We start from the raw sequence: 17071 nt of genomic DNA, 5'->3' as shown, positions 1-17071 counted from the left end.
CCTCTCCTCTGTCCTTGTCCTCCTTGACCTGTCTGCTGCCTTCGATACAGTCAACCACCAAATCCTTCTTTCCACTCTGTCTGACCTCGGCATTGCAGGTTCTGCACTCTCCTGGTTTGCTTCCTATCTCTTGAACCGCTCATACCAGGTCTTATGGAGAGGGTCCCTCTCCAGATCCTGCCCTCTTACCACCGGTGTCCCCCAGGGCTCAGTCCTGGGCCCCTTACTTTTCCTTCTCTATATCAGATCTCTTGCCTATGTGATCTCTTCTCATGGCTTTTCTTATCACTGCTATGCTGATGACACCCAGGTTTTCCTTTCCGTCCCCCCCTCCGACACTCAAATCGAGGCTCGCATCTCTGCTTGCCTCAAAGACATTGGCGACTGGATGTCTGCCCACCACCTCAAGCTCAACCTTGGTAAGACAGAGCTACTCTTCCTCCCAGGGAAAGACTGCCCTCTCGCAGATCTCTCCATCTCCATTGACAACACCACTGTCTTTCCCTCCCTAACAGCTAAGAACCTTGGGGTGATCCTTGACAACCAGCTGTCTTGCTCAGCCAACATAGCTGCGACAGCACGCTCCTGTAGGTTCTCCCTCTACAACATCCGCTAAATCTGTCCCTTTCTCACAACAGAAGCGACTCAACTCCTGGTCCAGTCACTTATCATCTCTCGCCTAGACTACTGCAACATGCTCCTGGCCGGCCTACCTGCCACCGACATCTGACCGCTTCAGCTCATTCAGAACGCTGCAGCTCGTCTGGTATTCAACCAACCCAAATCCTCTCATGTCACTCCCCTCTTCCAGGACCTCCTCTGGCTTCCCATCTCGGCTCGCATCAAATTCAAGACACTGGTACTGGCCTACAGGGCAGTACACCAGTCAGCTCCCCTGTACCTGCACTCTATGGTCAGGTTCCAAACCTCTCAGCGCTCACTTCGCTCCTCCACCAGTGCAGGTCGCCTCGCCCCTCCTTCGCTACGGGGGCTCAAAAGTCGCTCATCCCGATCTCGACTCTTCTCGTCCCTGGCACCTCAATGGTGGAATGAGCTTCCACCTTCGGTCAGGACTGCTGAATCACTGCCGATCTTTCGGAAAAGACTAAAGACTCACCTTTTCAGGCTCCATCTGGGCCCTTCTTGATCTAACTTCTTTCTCTCTTTCTAAAAAAAAAAAAAACTAACCTAAACTAAACTTGTACCACTGTTCCTTCAGAATTTGTAGTTGTCATAGACTGTGCTCCATAGTTGATTGCTCTATTGCTGACAAAAATGTGTTATTGTAAGTATTTGGATAAAAGCGTCTGCCAAATGACGTAATATAATGTAATGTAATCTGGTGCGCTGCCCGGGGAATGAAGCGGTTGTAAAAGTTCACTATTCCCAAGAACTCCTGCAGGGCTTTGACGGTCTGCAGGCGCTGAAACTTGGCACGGCACCCACCTTGTTGGGGGAGGGGGACGCTGCCCTCTGCGGTGACTCTGTGCCCAAGGAAGTCGAGGGTCGACAGGCCGAACTGACACTTGGTCAGTTTAATGATGAGCATGTACTCGCTGAGCCGCACAAAGAGCTGTCGGAGGTGGGCCCAGTGTTGCTCTACAGATGCACTGGCCATGAGGATGTCGTCCAAGTAAACAAACAAGAATGGTATATCCCATAGCACAGAGTCCATCAGCCGCTGGAATGTCTGTGCCGCCCCCTTGAGGCCTCCAAACTCCAAATGGCATTATGACTGCCATCTTAGGCACATCCTGCAGGCATACCGGCACCTGGTGATAGCCTCGCACCAAGTCCACCTTAGAAAAAATGGTTGTCCCTTCCTGGTGGGCAGAGATTTCTTGTATGTGCGGAAGTGGGTAACGATCGGGGGTCGTGGCATCATTGAGGGGGTCGTAGCCCCTGCACGGGTGCCAACCAGGGCTATCAGAGCGGCGCACAATTCCCATGCACTCCATAGCCGCAAACTCCTCAATAGCAATGGCGAGCTTGGCTGGATCGAGGCGCCGTGCGCATGCATAGACCGGAGAGCCGGTGGTGGTGATGTAGTGTTTGGCCGTGTTTGGCCAACGCTGCAGAGAAGGTGGCCGTGGTGAGGGACGGAAACTCGGCAAGTAAGCACTGGTACTCATCACCGGTGGCGAACACATCAGCCCGGCCGACCCCACATCACCCTGCGAGCACGGGTAGGAATTGAAGTAGACGCCGTTGATCAAATGGTGGTTCCTCACGTCCACCAACAAACAGTCCAAAGGCACACAGGAAATCCGCACCCAGAAGAGGTAGTGACACCTTCGCCATTAGGAAATCCCAGCCAAAACGACGATCGCCAAAACACACCTCCACATACCTGGTGCCATAGGTACATATAGGCGTGCCATTGGCAGTGTTCAGGGCGGGGCCAACTGCACCAGCCATGTTGTCCACCGCTGATGCAGGCAGAATGCTATGCTGCGCACCCGAGTTGACTAGCAGCCAGCCGGAGATGGTGTCTCTGATGAACAGCAGCCCGCCGCCCTTGCCAACGCTCATGACTGCTGCTGAGCGCAGGCCCTGGCATTTCCCTGGATGCTTGGCCTTCACCCCGAACCTCCTGTAGAAATAGCACACGCCGCTGTCCCGCTGGTGGTGAGCGCCCGCTCCTGCCGTGGCATGCACCGCGTCCTCCAGCGGCAGCGACCAGTCCGGGGGGAGCTGCAGCGGGTGCACTTACTGCTGCCAATTAGCGACAAAAATCCTGTCCTCCGCCACCAACGCACCGTAGTTCTTAGTGGCAGTGAGCGGAGAACTGGCCAGAACAGTCTGAACGGGTGCAGGGAGCTGCCTCAGAAAGACATCTGTGAAGAGGGAAGTGGGCTCAGCCGAGCCCAAGGTGGCCATCTTCTCCATCAGCCCAGACAGCTTGCTGTCGCAGAGACCATTAAGCGACAAAATCCGATCAGCTTTCTCCATTTCTGACAGCTCAAATGTCTTTAATAACAAATCCTTTATGGCGGGGTACTTGCCCATGTCAGGGGGGTTATCGCGCATTTGCACCACACGGCCGGTCGTCGAGGCATAGAAATACCTCTTGAAGTGCCCCATAATCAGCTGGAGCTCGAACTGAACCTCGATGTGGCGGAACCACGGCAACTTGATGTTAGCTCTGAGGTTAGCCGCGTTAGCTTCACCCAACATAGGGCAGATGGGAACTTCTTCAGCATCGCCCATGATTTAGATCAACATTCGGTGTCACCGATGTGGAATGCGTAGGAACGAGGAGACAGATCTCTGGATCCACCCTATGTTTATTCCAAACTTCAGCAATACACGTCACATTAGGTTCAGCTAACCATATCATCCCCTGTTACCGTAACCGGCTCACCATCACCACAACCCAGAAACCCATGTACTTCTTAACTCTCGCGAGCTCCGCTGACTCCCGTCTCTTAAAGAGCCCACGGCAATAAGGTGAATGTCTTTATCAATATCTCTACTGTTATACAGCCACACTCTAGTATTTCACAAGGTGAGCAAGACAGCCATCTATCACATGACGGTGAAAACACAGATGGAAAAAAGTGATAGTCCCTATAAATAAGTCTGCCAATTGATAGTATCCTGTTACATCACTACACGGCCATCTTGGTAGGGAAATAACAGGTGATTGTAATCAATTAACAGGTGATTACAGTCAAGTGACACAACTTGCCAATGAGCTGTGTGTATTGTAGTGCCATAATGGTAGGAAAATGTCATGGGAATACTATGAATAGCAGCTTGTTTGATGATCAAAGTCTTAACTACAACTACTTTCTGTGTCCTCCACCTGGGCAAACACTCCTTACACTGGCAGGCTGGAAGAGATGGCAAAATAAATTATCTTTATGCGTACCGGTATACCTTTGCATGTATGTGTGTGAGTGTGTGTATGTACAGTGTGTGCCCGCGCCACAGTCATTTATTCCAGCAGCCGATCCGAAAGCTCGTTCAGGTCTCGCATGCATGGGTTGTCCCTGAGGATGCGGTCAATCCGCTGCTTCTGGTGGGGAAAGATGTCGAACATTTTCCTCTTCAGCTCTGACGTCTCCCCCAGCAAGCGCTGTGGGGGCAGGGCAGGCGAGGGTGAGGCGGGCTGCCAGGGCTGAGGGCAGGAGGCAGCGGGGTGCTGGGCCTGGACGTAGACCGACTGCTGCAACTGGGAAGAGGGACATGAGTCTGGTGGTCTCCGTAGGTGGGGAGTGCTGGGGGATCTCTTGTTGTCTTTGCGCAGGAAGAATTCTAGCCGGGGTCCATGTCTCCCTAGAGGGTCGTCTGGAATCATGAAGTGGTCTTCCACAAACGTAAACTGAAGCAACCTCTCTTGAATGATCTTCCGCCAGGCGTCCGAGGTGCTCACAAAGTCCCTCAGGTTGTCATTGGTTACAATGATCCCATCTGTTTTTTCTGCTAGGTGGAGCAGGAACCTGTCGTCATCCGAGGAGATCCGTTGGCCACACACCTGTCTGGAGGGAGTGAAGGAGAGCAGCCTCAGGTCCTCCAGCTGGTTCAGGAAGTGTTGCTCTTTTGTCAATCGGTCTCTCTTCTGACGCCACTGTGGGACAAATACTGTGATTTCTCTGTGGCCCTGCCTCCAAAACATCTCCACCGCCAGCGCTATGCCTCGACAGGAGAAGAACCGATGACGGCCGTGAGCCATAGCCACATTGCTGCCATCTATGATGATGTGTCTGAGCTCTGGGCGTCCCGGCTTGTTTGGCAGCGTCAGAGTGTACTGAGTCCTCAGCGATTGATGGAAACGGGATAGGCCGGTTACCGGGGGCACCGGCGGGGCAATGGCTGGGGGAGCCATGGCCCCACCCCCATGGAACCCCATGTGACCAATCGTCTGGTAGGAAGAACCGGAAGCACAGGAGATGGGGTCAGCTATATTGGGGGAAGATGAGGAGGTGGTGGTGGCAGCCAGCCACTGGGGCATGCTGTGCAGTGCTGTCACACTCTCCACATTGATTGGTCCTCCAAAAGTCTGAGTCCCGCCCCTTGAAAGGGAGTCCCTCTGCGAAACCCTGCCCCCTCCCTGTGCCAAGTAGTCTGTTCTTGATCCAGATTGGGCATTAAGGTGCTCCATCACCATCATCTGGGATAACCTGCTACCTGGTGTTAGGTTATCACATTGTCTCTGGTGGCCCAGGCCATTACTGTAGCCGGCATGCTGGCTGGGCTTAATGTTCTCTTTTGATCTACCGGGGTCCAACAGCGCTCTGTTCAGCCCGCGCTCCTCTCTGCTGCGAGACACTGTAGAGGAGGAGGACGTGAAGGGACTTTCTGGGGAGCGTACAGAGTTCAGTCTTTTCCCTCCTCTCATCCCCTCCTTGCAGTGGTTTTTTGCCTCCACGTTCCTCTCCAGGACTAAGGTATCTTCTGTCTGTCCCGTCTCCCTGACGACACGCTCCACCACTCCCTGCTGGTAACCCATTGTTCTGCAGCGGAGGTTGGGTTCTTGGCTGACTGCCTCCATCCACCCTGAGGTGTATGTGTGTGCGCTAGTGGGGCTCTGTGCCAATCCCAGTAGCTCTTCCTTCAGTTCACTGGGCAGCAGTAGAAGTTCCATAGTCCACTTATCATCCCTCTCCTTCACAAATGACTTGAATGCCCGCTTTACTGCTGGTTCCCTGTCACTGGGCAGACTGCGCTTCTCCTGGAAGAGCTCCACGAACTGCTGAACTCTGCTCTGGGCCATCACCACAGGTTCAGCCCGACCCAACAGCCACAGGCGGCCTGGCTCAACCACCTGAACATCGGCGCTGGTGTTCCATAGGAGCCCATCCAGGAACAGGCCGTGGGCGCCTGCGAAGATGCAGTGCATGTCCACTGGGTAGCACTCCTCATTCTGCAGCTCGTTGTCACACAGGCCCCTCACATATTCCTTTGCCTTGGACACGTCGTCTCGGTTTCCCTTGAGCTGCAGCCATATCCGCCGTGATGTTTTGCTACCTTGTGCCTGTCCCATGGGGTCCAAAAGACCAACAATGGTGAAAGTTACCTTAAAAACCTGCTCTACCCGCGGCTTGGCACATCTCAGCTCCTCTTGTTTATCTTCCAGCACTGTAAATTCGTCCACGGTGGGGGCCTCTTGTTGCTGCCTCCCGGCCAACACAGAATGCTCGGTGACTCGTCTCATTCCGAGGAGGGGGCGCGTTGTTGACATCCCGCTTCTCGATCTAATCGTCACTTTTTGGCAACTATGTAGTAATACTTTAACCTATCGACGTACCGGAAACTTGTGCACTGAAGGATGATGTCATCAGTGAGTGATGTCATCAGGGATGAATGTCACCAGATGATGTCATGAGTGACATCACATCATTAGGTAATTAGGGGAATTAATTGGCCCTACTTACTACTTACTTAAAAAATTCGGCTCAGTTAGGTCACCCGCAGGGGAGCTCTTTAAACTCCCTGAAAGGTTCAGCCCAATCGCACCTAAAATTGCACATGCATGCACGCACGCACGCACACACACACACACACACACACACACACACACACACACACACACACACACACGGCATTCTTATTAACACGTTCAGTGCCAGCGACGCCATATGGCGTCATTAGAAATTTACCGTACAGTGCCAGCGACGCCAAATGGCGTCATAACTCCAAATTGTTTTTTTGACGGGGGGGTGTCGATCTAAGCTTCTTACGTCGCCTCTAACAATATTGTAGCTATTGGAGGTCGATAACCTATTTTACAAACCCATTAGGTGGCGACAGCACTCTCCTGATCAGAGAAAAAGGAGCCAAACACACAGAAATAGTCACTGGGCAAAATGAGGAAATCGCATCGCATCCGTCCGTATGCATCGACGTGCCTCCATAAACGAGCACAACGCCAGCTGTGCCCCCAGCAGCAGCATCCGCTGTCACAACTGAGCACTTCCATGTACGCTGCAACAGCACATTCACATAATCAGCATTATTATTCCGAACTGGAAGCATGCCAGCCCGTGACAAACACACGCGGAACCAAAAAGCTGAATGTCGCGCACCATTCACTGTGTGTGCGCAGCAAACTCAGCAGAGACTGAGAGCCACCAGACACATAAGACACACCCAGGAGGCGTGTGCAGTTGAGGGGGGGGGGGGGGGGGGAGCACGGAGAGCAGCAGAGCAGCATACACTTCACCCAGACAGACCCAGACATCAGAAAATTCGCTTCAGAGTCAGAGATGTGCTTGAAATGTTTAATTTCACAAAAGGCTCATTATCTCAGCTCGTAGAAAAAAAGGTATGTTTTTCGTTCAATCAGGCTATCTTCTCCGGCTCATAACTAAAGAACGGAAAATGGGATCAATAAACTTTTTTTTGCAGGTGATAGAAGAGAGTCTCATCGTTATTTGTGCGTGTTCAGTGTTTACATAGTAATTATTAAAAAAATTATATGACTGTTTTAAAATGCATTGCGGCCTATGTGGCACAGCAAGCAACCTTTTGCCCAAGGGCCGTGGCACTGAAAGTGTTAAGCGTAGCCGTCTTGGTCATACCAGGCCCTCAGTCGAAAGGCCTCAGGTATGTTTGGGTTGACCATGACTGTTGAGCTGAACAAAGCAGAGAGATCTGCCCCGAAAATCAGACAGGCGAAACTCAGCAGCAAACTTGCTTGAGTGACATCACTGATGACATCATCACTGATGACATAATTTCTGATGAGATCACAATTCCTTGAGTGACATCACTGATCACATCATCACTGATGACATCACAATTGCTCGAGTGACATCACTGATGACATCAGCAGCAGCCATCGTGCAGCATAGCCAAGTTGCGCATTCGGCAATTGGCCCTAATTACCTAATTAGGTCGCAGGGGTGCTCTTTACACTTACTCAAAGATTCAGCCCACATAAAATGGCATAGTTGTGGCCTAACACAATTCTGCTCACTCACACACACACACACACACACACACACACACACACACACACACACACACACACACACACACACACACACACACACACACACACACAGACACTTCACATTCACGTTGATTTCAAATTAAAGGTATATTATGCAACAATTTAATAAAAAAAAACATTGTATACTTTATATTACAGTAGTGTGGCAATGTGTTTATATAGAGAGACGCTGCCTCCTGTGTGTATTTTCGTGGTTGGACATTGTTTTGCTGTGTTTATGTGGTCGAGCGAGGCTGTGTTGATGTGTGAGAGAGAGAGTGCCGGTAAACCTGTTATCATCATCATCAGTATATAAATGGGAGCTAGGGCTCTGTCTGTCTGTTTCTCTGTCTGTCTGTCCCACTGTGATGTGTCCCACTGTGATGTGTCCCAGTGTGAAGTCATAAATCCCACTGTGACATCATCAATGATGTCATAAATCCCACTGTGACATCATCAGTGATGCCATAAATCCCAGTGATGTGTGACATCATCAGTGATGTCATAAATCCCACTGTGACATCATCAGTGATCAGTGACGTCACAAAAGTAGGAGTCTGGCTTCAGACCCCCGTCTTCAGCCATGGACAGCTACAGTATGTATGTTGCCAGCTCCAGGACACGTGATCCAGCATCCCTGAAGTATGCCATCAAGGAGCAGCCTGCGTATCCGAGCTGCAGGGCCAGCTGGGTGAGCTGCAGGGTGGGCGAGGCCGCGCAGCGGGCGAGCCTGGGAATCGAGCGCACAAGATGAATATAAGTTAATGAGCTGTGCTTGACAAGCAGAAATAACTGAAATAATTAAAGTAGTAAATTTGGAATCAACTGTGCTCCAATATGCCGAGAGGGAAAGACGGTGATTCTGACATGTCCAGCGTGGTGCAGGAATTGAAGCTGCTCAACATTAAAATGGACGGGATGAAAGAATCTTTCGAGAAACAATTAAACTCCAAGGTGGACAACCTTGGAGAAATTAAAACTGTCGATGTGTGGTCAAACGACAAGATAGAGGAGCTCAAAGGAAGCTATCTCTGTACGGACTGGAGCGTTGTCTTCCAAGATGCTCATGTTCATGAGGCCGCAGAAGTGGTAACAGGATATGTCTCCTTCTGCAAGCACATTATCCCTCAAAACACTATAAAGACATCCTAACAATAAACCTTATACTACTAAGGGAGTTATAGAGTGCATCAGAAGGAAGAAAATGGCCCATAGACTAGGAGACACTGCAGCCCTGAAGATGGCCCAGAATGATCTCAACCGGCAATTAAAGACAGCACGGATTAAATATAAGGAACGGGCAGAACATGCTCTGTCCAACTCCAAAACCAAGAAACTGTGGGACTCAATTGGCACCATGACAAACATGGACTCTAAGAAGAAAAAGCCCCTGTCGGCTCATGATGAAATAGCTAGAGCAAACTGAATAATTGTTATATGCGTTTTGAAGTTGATACCTCTAAAGAGTGCAATGAAGTGTTGGACAATCTACATTATGATTTGAATGACAGAGTGATAATTGATCCAGATTCTGTTACCCGTGTTTTTAAATCACTGTGTGTTAACAAAGCTACTGGACCAGACAATATGTCTGCTTATTTATTGAAAACCTTCGCTGAGGAACTAACGCCGGCCTGGCACCCACTTTTTCAGCTCTCAATAGACACAGAGGTGCCAGAGCTCTGGAAAAAATCAATTATAATTCCAGTCCCAAAAAAGCCCTGTCCCCAGGAGGTCAACGACTATAGGCCAGTGGCCCTAACTTCCAACGTAATGAAAGGGTTAGAGAAGATTATTGTAGAAAAATTACGAAGTGGAACCATCGATAGATAAATACCAATTTGCTTATACGAAAAATCGCAGCACAAGCGATGCCATCTCCACCATTCTGCACTCTATCCTGAGGCATCTTCAAAGTGCAGTGGCATACGCCAGACTGCTCTTTGTGGACTTTAGCTCCGCCTTTAATTCAATTCCTCCACATATTCTGCTATAAAGAAGCTAGTTCAGTTTATTGTGAACCCATTCTTTGTTAAAGAGCATGGTGCAGGTTCAAAAAAATCTGAATTGACATTTTGGGCTCATGATTACAGTGAAAACACTCCAAAAAGACAAAGACCCCCCCCCCCCCACACACACAGGCCCCCAGGGTATAAATATGGAGGAAAAGGTGGCATTTTATAAATGGGCGTGTGACATAACAACAGGAGTGACATCACAAGAGGAGAATGTTCTGCTGGGGCTGACACAGGGATGCAAAGTAATGGAGAGTGAAAAAGGTGACAGATACCAGGGCAGACATAAAACCACTCAGAAATCCTCATATTTTGGGCTGAAAAATGTGACTGTCACCTAAAGGTGACTTTAAGCCTGTGATCGTCGAGCTGCGCGATCACTGGACAGGCGACCTGTCAGTCACGCCTCAGAACATAGTCTGCTTTTACTATCTATTTTCTATTTGACTCTAAATTGGACCATACTTTACACCATACTTCATTGAAGAAGACTTGAAACTAGGGATTGAGACCATAAACGCATTAGGAAAGTGTTTGCTGAGGTAAACAGTGCGCAGGTGCGCATGCGCATGCGTCGATATTGTGTTTGCCCACCAGAAGCTCCGTTGGATTTTAACATTTTATCCAGTTTTAAGTTATAATCGTGCGTGCACCTTTTAGCTATATTTTAGTGTATTATCAAAGCTTCACACCAGGCTTAACGTTTTTGTGATCCATCATCATGTTTGAACTGTAGCCTTACCGTGATTGAACTGGTCAAAGATGTCTCCCGGTTGCAAGTACAAATCACAGAGAAGAATCAGTCCATCAGGAAACTCACATCCACACTGCAGTCATTTAATTTAATCTCAACATGCGATGCTGACAGTTTAGGCATCGGAGATGACACCACTCTCCCGTGGCTTAGAGAATCCCTCCACACCGCCCTGTCCCACCTGGAGGGGAAGGACACCTACTTAAGAATGCTGTTCGTGGACTACAGCTCAGCATTCAACACCATAGTACCCTCCAGGCTGGTATGCAAGCTCAAGGACCTGAGACTTAACACAGCAATGTGCGACTGGATCCTGGATTTCCTGACAGACCGCCGCCAGGTGGTGAGGGTGGGCAACCTCACCTCCTCCCCACTGACCATCAGCATAGGAGCGCCCCAGGGGTGCGTCTCCAGCCCCTTCTGGTACGACCTCTACACCCACGACTGCGTGGCGACTCAAACCTCTAACACCATCGTGAAGTTTGCAGACGACACAGCAGTCGTGGGGCTGATCTCGGGGAGCGACGAGACGGCCTACAGAGAGGAGGTGGGGGCCCTGGAACAATGGTGCCAGGACAACCCCCTCTCTCTGAACGTCTCCAAGACCAAGGAGATCATTGTAGACTACAGGAGGGGGGGGGGGGGGGGGGGGGCGCACACCCCCCAATCACCATCAACGGCACAGTGGTGGAAAGGGTGGACAGCTTCAAGTACCTGGGAGTCAATATCCACCAGGACCTGACTTGGGCCGGCCACACCGCCACTGTTGTCAAAAAGGCCCAACAGCGAATACACAGACTCAAGCGCCTGAAGAAATTTGGGCTAAGGAAAGAAATCCTCAGGGACTTCTACAGAGGCACCATTGAAAGCCTGCTGACTGGCGGCTTCACCACCTGGTACGGGAACTGTACCACAATGGACCGCAGGGCGCTACGGAGAGTGAGACGCGCGGCCCAGCACGTAACAGGATGTGAGTTGCCAGATCTGCATGAACTGTATAAACAGCGGTGCCTCAGGAGGTCCCTGAAGATCATCAAAGACACAAACCATCCCTGCCACCCTCAGGGAGAAGATACAGGGTTCTGAAAGCACGCACAAATCGCTTGAGGAACAGTTTCTTCCCGCAGGCCACGAGACTCCTTAACATACACAAATAGTGTAGTAGCCGTACTGTACCGTACTGTAACTGCTACCATTATGTATGTCTAATGTTTAACTGTATGTTTAATAAGGAATATGCTATTTGCACCTGTATGTCAAATACGCCGAATTTAAAATGTTGAATCACGTCTAAAGTATGCACACGACATGTGCACCTATGTGCAGTGAATATGCCACTGTCTCTGACTTGTCTTATCACTATACTGCCTTATTGCTTGTTGTGTCTCTTGTTGTTTTTGCACTCATATGCCCTGTTATACTTGTACTATGTTGTAAACGGAGTCCACAGCACAAGAATTTCACACGTGATACTTGTACCATGGAGTGACAATAAAAATCTTGAATCTTGAATCTTGAATCTGTGGCGTAGGCTTGGTACCAAACCCAAGCAGCCAGTCTGCTCGACCCCCTCCACTGCAGCTGCTGCCGCTACCTGGATCCCAGCTACTCGTCGCCGTCATGGATCCCGAGGATATCGTAACCTCCAGCCCCCCTCAAGGTCTCTTGAGCTTGGTAACAGATTCAAACTCCTGGAGGATGAGACCGAAAACCTGCCTGATCCCCTGTACTCCTCAGTGCTTCCTCCGCTGACTGTGCCTCCCAGCCCGGGGGCGCCATTCAACATAAGGAGCAGCGCCCAGTTTCCACCGCTGTCCGGGCCCTCGTCTCCTTCGTCTCCTCCGATGTACGCCGGCTCGTCTGCAGTACCCGCTCGTCCTGCTTGGTCACTGCCCGGCAGCGCCCAGCTTCCACTGCGGTCCAGGTATTCTCCTCCCTCGTCTCCTCCGATGTATGCCGCCTCGTCTGCAGTACCTGCTCGTCCTGCTCGTTCCCGGTCCGGCACCCGGCTCCGGCTGCTGAAGGAGGCAATTTCCAAGCGCCCTGAGCAGACCAACGGGAGTATTCCAGCTGGCCCCCCCTCTTCTCCCGCTGTGGGTACTGTTGCTGGCTCTCTCTCTCCACCCGGCCCTGGTTCTTCCGGTCATTCGGAGGCGGCACCGAACCCGCCATGCTTGAGTGAAGCGGCCGCTAACGTTAGTTTGGTCACTAACGTTAGTTTGGTCGCCAAGCTTTCGCACAGCTGTGCTTCGTCTTCGGCCCCCACCTCCCCCCCCTTCGGTTTCCCCCGTTAAAACTCGCTACCCCTTCCCCACTCGACCGAGTCTGCCCCCCCTCATTCCCCCCACTGTTCTAATAATCGGAGATTCCATAACCAAGAACATTCGGTTCGCAAACGCTATTACGCACTGTCTTCCCGGCTGCAAAACATCTGACATCATCCAACAACTCCCGTCTGTACTGGCCTCACTTCCCCCATCCGTTCAGAAAATCGTCCTTCATGTTGGCTCCAATGATGTCCATAACCAGCTGTCCGAAATTATGAAGAAAAACTTTTCCATTCTGTTTAACCTCCTTGTCAAGTCCAATAAAACAATTCTTCTGTCCGGCCCCATCCCCACCTTTCGTCGCGCTGACATTACATTCAGTCGACTACTGGCTCTCCACACCTGGCTGCAATCCACCTGCTCCGCCCACAACATCACATATGTCCATGACTTCACTCTGTTTTGGGAGCGCCCTGCTTTCTTCGCTCCAGACGGCCTCCACCCGAATGCGCTAGGGGCGTCAATGCTCTCCGCTAATCTCCAGCGTGCCTCTGTCATCCAAAACTCCAGCCTGCCCCGTCCATGACTGACTGACCCCTCCCCCTCAAGCCCACTTCTTAGCACTTCCGGTCAGCCTCTTCTTCTCTCCCCTGTCCATTCTCCAAACTACATTCGCGCCCCCTCATGGCCTGGCAGACTAATTACGCCTCCTCCTTCTCTCTCACTGACTGCATCCACTCCTGTCCATCTTAATAGCATTATTCACCATGCAATTCCCCCCATCCTTCCACCCTCTCCGATCCCTACCAGCCCAGACAAGTTAGTATACTCAATTTCAACTGTGTCCCGCCCTCCCCGTCCTGCCATTTCTCATCACTTAGCAAATAATTTTCATCACAGTAAAGGCATAAATAAAATCAATCACATTCCAATTATTTTTGTCCCTTCTTCCTCACCCACCCAGTCATGTAATCATTTTATTATAGAGGGAGGACTTTGGAACTGCCAGTCTGCTGTCAACAAAACGGAAATTATCTCATCTCACACCCTTTCCCAGTCTCTCCATTTTCTCGCACTCACTGACACTTGGATCATCCCAGAAAACACTGCCACCCCAGCTGCTCTCTCTTCCGCCTTTTCCTTCTCACACACTCCCCGAACCCTAGGCCGTGGTGCTGGTACAGGTATTCTCATCTCATCCAAATGGTCCTACACAGTCACGCCCCTCTCTCATCTTTCCATCTCCTCCTTTGAATCCCACTCAGTTACCGTCACCCTGCCCACTAAACTCACCATTATCACAATCTACCGCCCCCCCGGACATCTTGGTTTATTCTTGGACGAAATGGACACCCTTCTCTCCCTCTTTCCCCTAGATAACACTCCACTCATCCTTTTAGGTGACTTTAACATCCCGGCTTCAACACTTCACTCCCACACGTTTCTTAACTTCTTCTCAGCTTTTGATCTCTCCCTCTCTGCGTCCCCCCCTACCCATAAGGCTGGCAACCTCCTCGACCTTGTCTTCACTCGCTCCTGCAACACATCCAACCTCACAGTCACTCCCCTTCCTGTATCCGATCATTTCTTCATATCCTTCACCCTTCCGATTTCCGTTCTCACTTCCTGCCCAGCACCCACCCACTCAATCACCATCCGACGTAACCTCAAAACCCTCCCTCCCTCCTCTCTCTCCTCTGCTGCCCTCTCTCTCCTTCCCTCCGCTGACGTATTCTCTCTCCTCTCCCCAGACGTAGCCGCCAATTCGCTCTTTTCCTCTCTTTCTTCCGCCCTAGATTCCCTCTGCCCCCCCATCTCTAAACTCGCCCGCTCCTCTCCCCCTGCACCTTGGCTCACCGAACCCCTCCGCACCCACCGCACCGAACTCCGAGCAGCAGAACGAAACTGGAAAAAATCTCTTGACCCCATCGATCTCTCTATATATCAACTCACCCTCTCCAATTTCACCTCTGCAGTCTCCTCAGCCAAAACCTCTTTCTTCACTTCCATTATCCAATCTTCTGTTTCCAATCCCCGCAAACTCTTTTCCACCTTCTCCACCCTACTAAATCCTCCTCCCCCACCCCCCCCCTTCCTCCCTCTCTGCCGACGACTTCTCATCATTTTTCATCAAAAAAGTTGCTGACATCAGTTCTTCCTTCCCCCCTCCAGTCATTCATACCACTCCTTGCCCTGACCCAAACCCACTGCCTCCTACTTCCGTCTTCTCCTCCTTCTCTCCTCTCTCACCGGAAGAAGTCCTTAAAATCATTATATCAAATCGTGCCACCTCCTGCCCCCTAGATCCCATCCCTTCCCCTCTCCTCCAGTCCATCTCCCCTGACATTTCTCTGTTTCTCACCTCCCTTATCAACTCCTCCCTGTCCTCTGGTGTCTTTCCCGCTGCCCTAAAATCAGCTAGGGTAAAACCACTCCTCAAGAAACCATCCCTCGATCCCACCATCATTAATAACTACCGTCCCATCTCCCTCCTGTCTTTCATTTCAAAAACTCTCGAAAGAGCAGTATCTGGTCAACTCTCTTCCCACCTCTCCCGAAATAATCTCTCTGACCCCCTTCAATCCGGCTTCAAACCTGCACACTCCACTGAAACCGCCCTCCTCTCTGTCACCGAAGCCCTCCACTCTGCCAAATCTTCATCACTTTCTTCAGTACTCATACTTCTCGATCTCTCCGCAGCCTTCGATACTGTCAACCATCAAATCCTCCTATCCACCCTCTCCGACCTGGGAATCACTGGCACCGCACTATCCTGGTTTTCCTCCTACCTGTCCGACCGCACATTCCAAGTCCTCTGGCGAGAAACTCTTTCACAGCCCTGCACTCTCACCACCGGTGTCCCCCAAGGTTCAGTCTTAGGTCCATTTCACTTCCTTCTTTACATGCACTCCCTTGGCCATATAATTTCATCCCACGGTTTCACCTATCACTCCTACGCCGATGACACCCAGATTTACATTTCATTCCCCCCCTCTGACACACATATCAAATCACGCATCTCCTCCTGCCTCAGAGACATCTGTGAGTGGATGTCTGCTCACCATCTTAAACTCAACCTCTCTAAAACTGAACTCCTCCTCATCCCCAGTAAAGACTGCCCTCTGACCGATCTTTCCATCTCCATCAACAACACCACTGTAGTCCCCTCCCCATCTGCCAAGAACCTTGGAGTAATCATCGACAACCATCTCTCCTTCTCCGATTTTGTTGCGGCAACGGCACGTTCCTGTAGGTTCTCCCTCTATAATATTCAAAAAATTCGCCCATTTTTAACCATAGCCACAACACAACTTCTCATCCAAGCACTTGTCATGTCTCGCCTTGATTATTGCAATGTCCTCCTCGCCGGCCTCCCTGCCTCCGCTACTCATCCCCTTCAGCTCATCCAGAACGCTGCAGCCCGCCTGATCTTTAATCAACCAAAATTCTCCCATGTCACTCCCCTTTTCCGTGACCTTCATTGGCTACCCATCTCAGCACGCATCAAATTCAAGACTTTAGTACTGACCTTCAAGGCAGTTCACTCTACAGCTCCTCCATATCTACAATCCACGATCAAATTCCAAACCCCCCACCGTTCCCTCCGCCCCTCCACCAGTGCAGGCCGTCTCGCCCCTCCGCCGCTTCATGGACCATATCGCTGCACCTCACGACTGTTCACACACCTCGCACCAAAATGGTGGAACGAACTCCCCCCCGCAATCAACCACAGAAACACTACCCTCTTTTCGTAGAAAACTAAAAACACATCTTTTTATATCCCATCTGATTCCTGACTGACTTTCCTCATGCACCACCTTTTCATTGTTTTTAAACAATGGAATATTAGACTTGACAATTTGTTTCACCTAATTATAGCATGAATCATTGAATTAATTTATTATTGCTGTCTATTCATATTATTATTGCTATCTATGCTGTCTGTTTGTTGCTGGTTTGTACTGTTTTTCTATCTGTTTTTATTGCTATGCTGTACATAATCTCTGTACGTCGCTTTGGATAAAAGCGTCTGCTAAATGCCAATAAAGTAAAGTAAAGTATTTTGCATCCCTGTGACATCACAAAAGTTCCATTA

The 17071-nt window shown here is 50.5% G+C and overlaps 1 protein-coding gene across 1 annotated transcript; it reads right to left on the bottom strand.

Annotated features, from left to right (window-relative positions):
* Positions 1–3940: 3940 nt before the first annotated feature.
* LOC310789361 (NEDD4-binding protein 1-like) lies at positions 3941–6187 on the bottom strand (the record flags this gene model as incomplete). The annotated part of the gene is made up of 1 exon (XM_083650990.1): positions 3941–6187. One exon carries the CDS (start codon positions 6185–6187, stop codon positions 3941–3943), a length of 2247 nt encoding a protein of 748 aa, XP_083507116.1.
* Between the last annotated feature and the right edge of the window lie 10884 nt (positions 6188–17071).

The sequence above is a fragment of the Poromitra crassiceps genome (assembly GCF_964638095.1).
Source record: "Poromitra crassiceps genome assembly, chromosome: 1".
Lineage (NCBI taxonomy): Eukaryota > Metazoa > Chordata > Actinopteri > Beryciformes > Melamphaidae > Poromitra > Poromitra crassiceps.
Note: the sequence above shows the minus strand (reverse complement) of the source record. Positions and strands in the feature narration are given on the sequence as shown.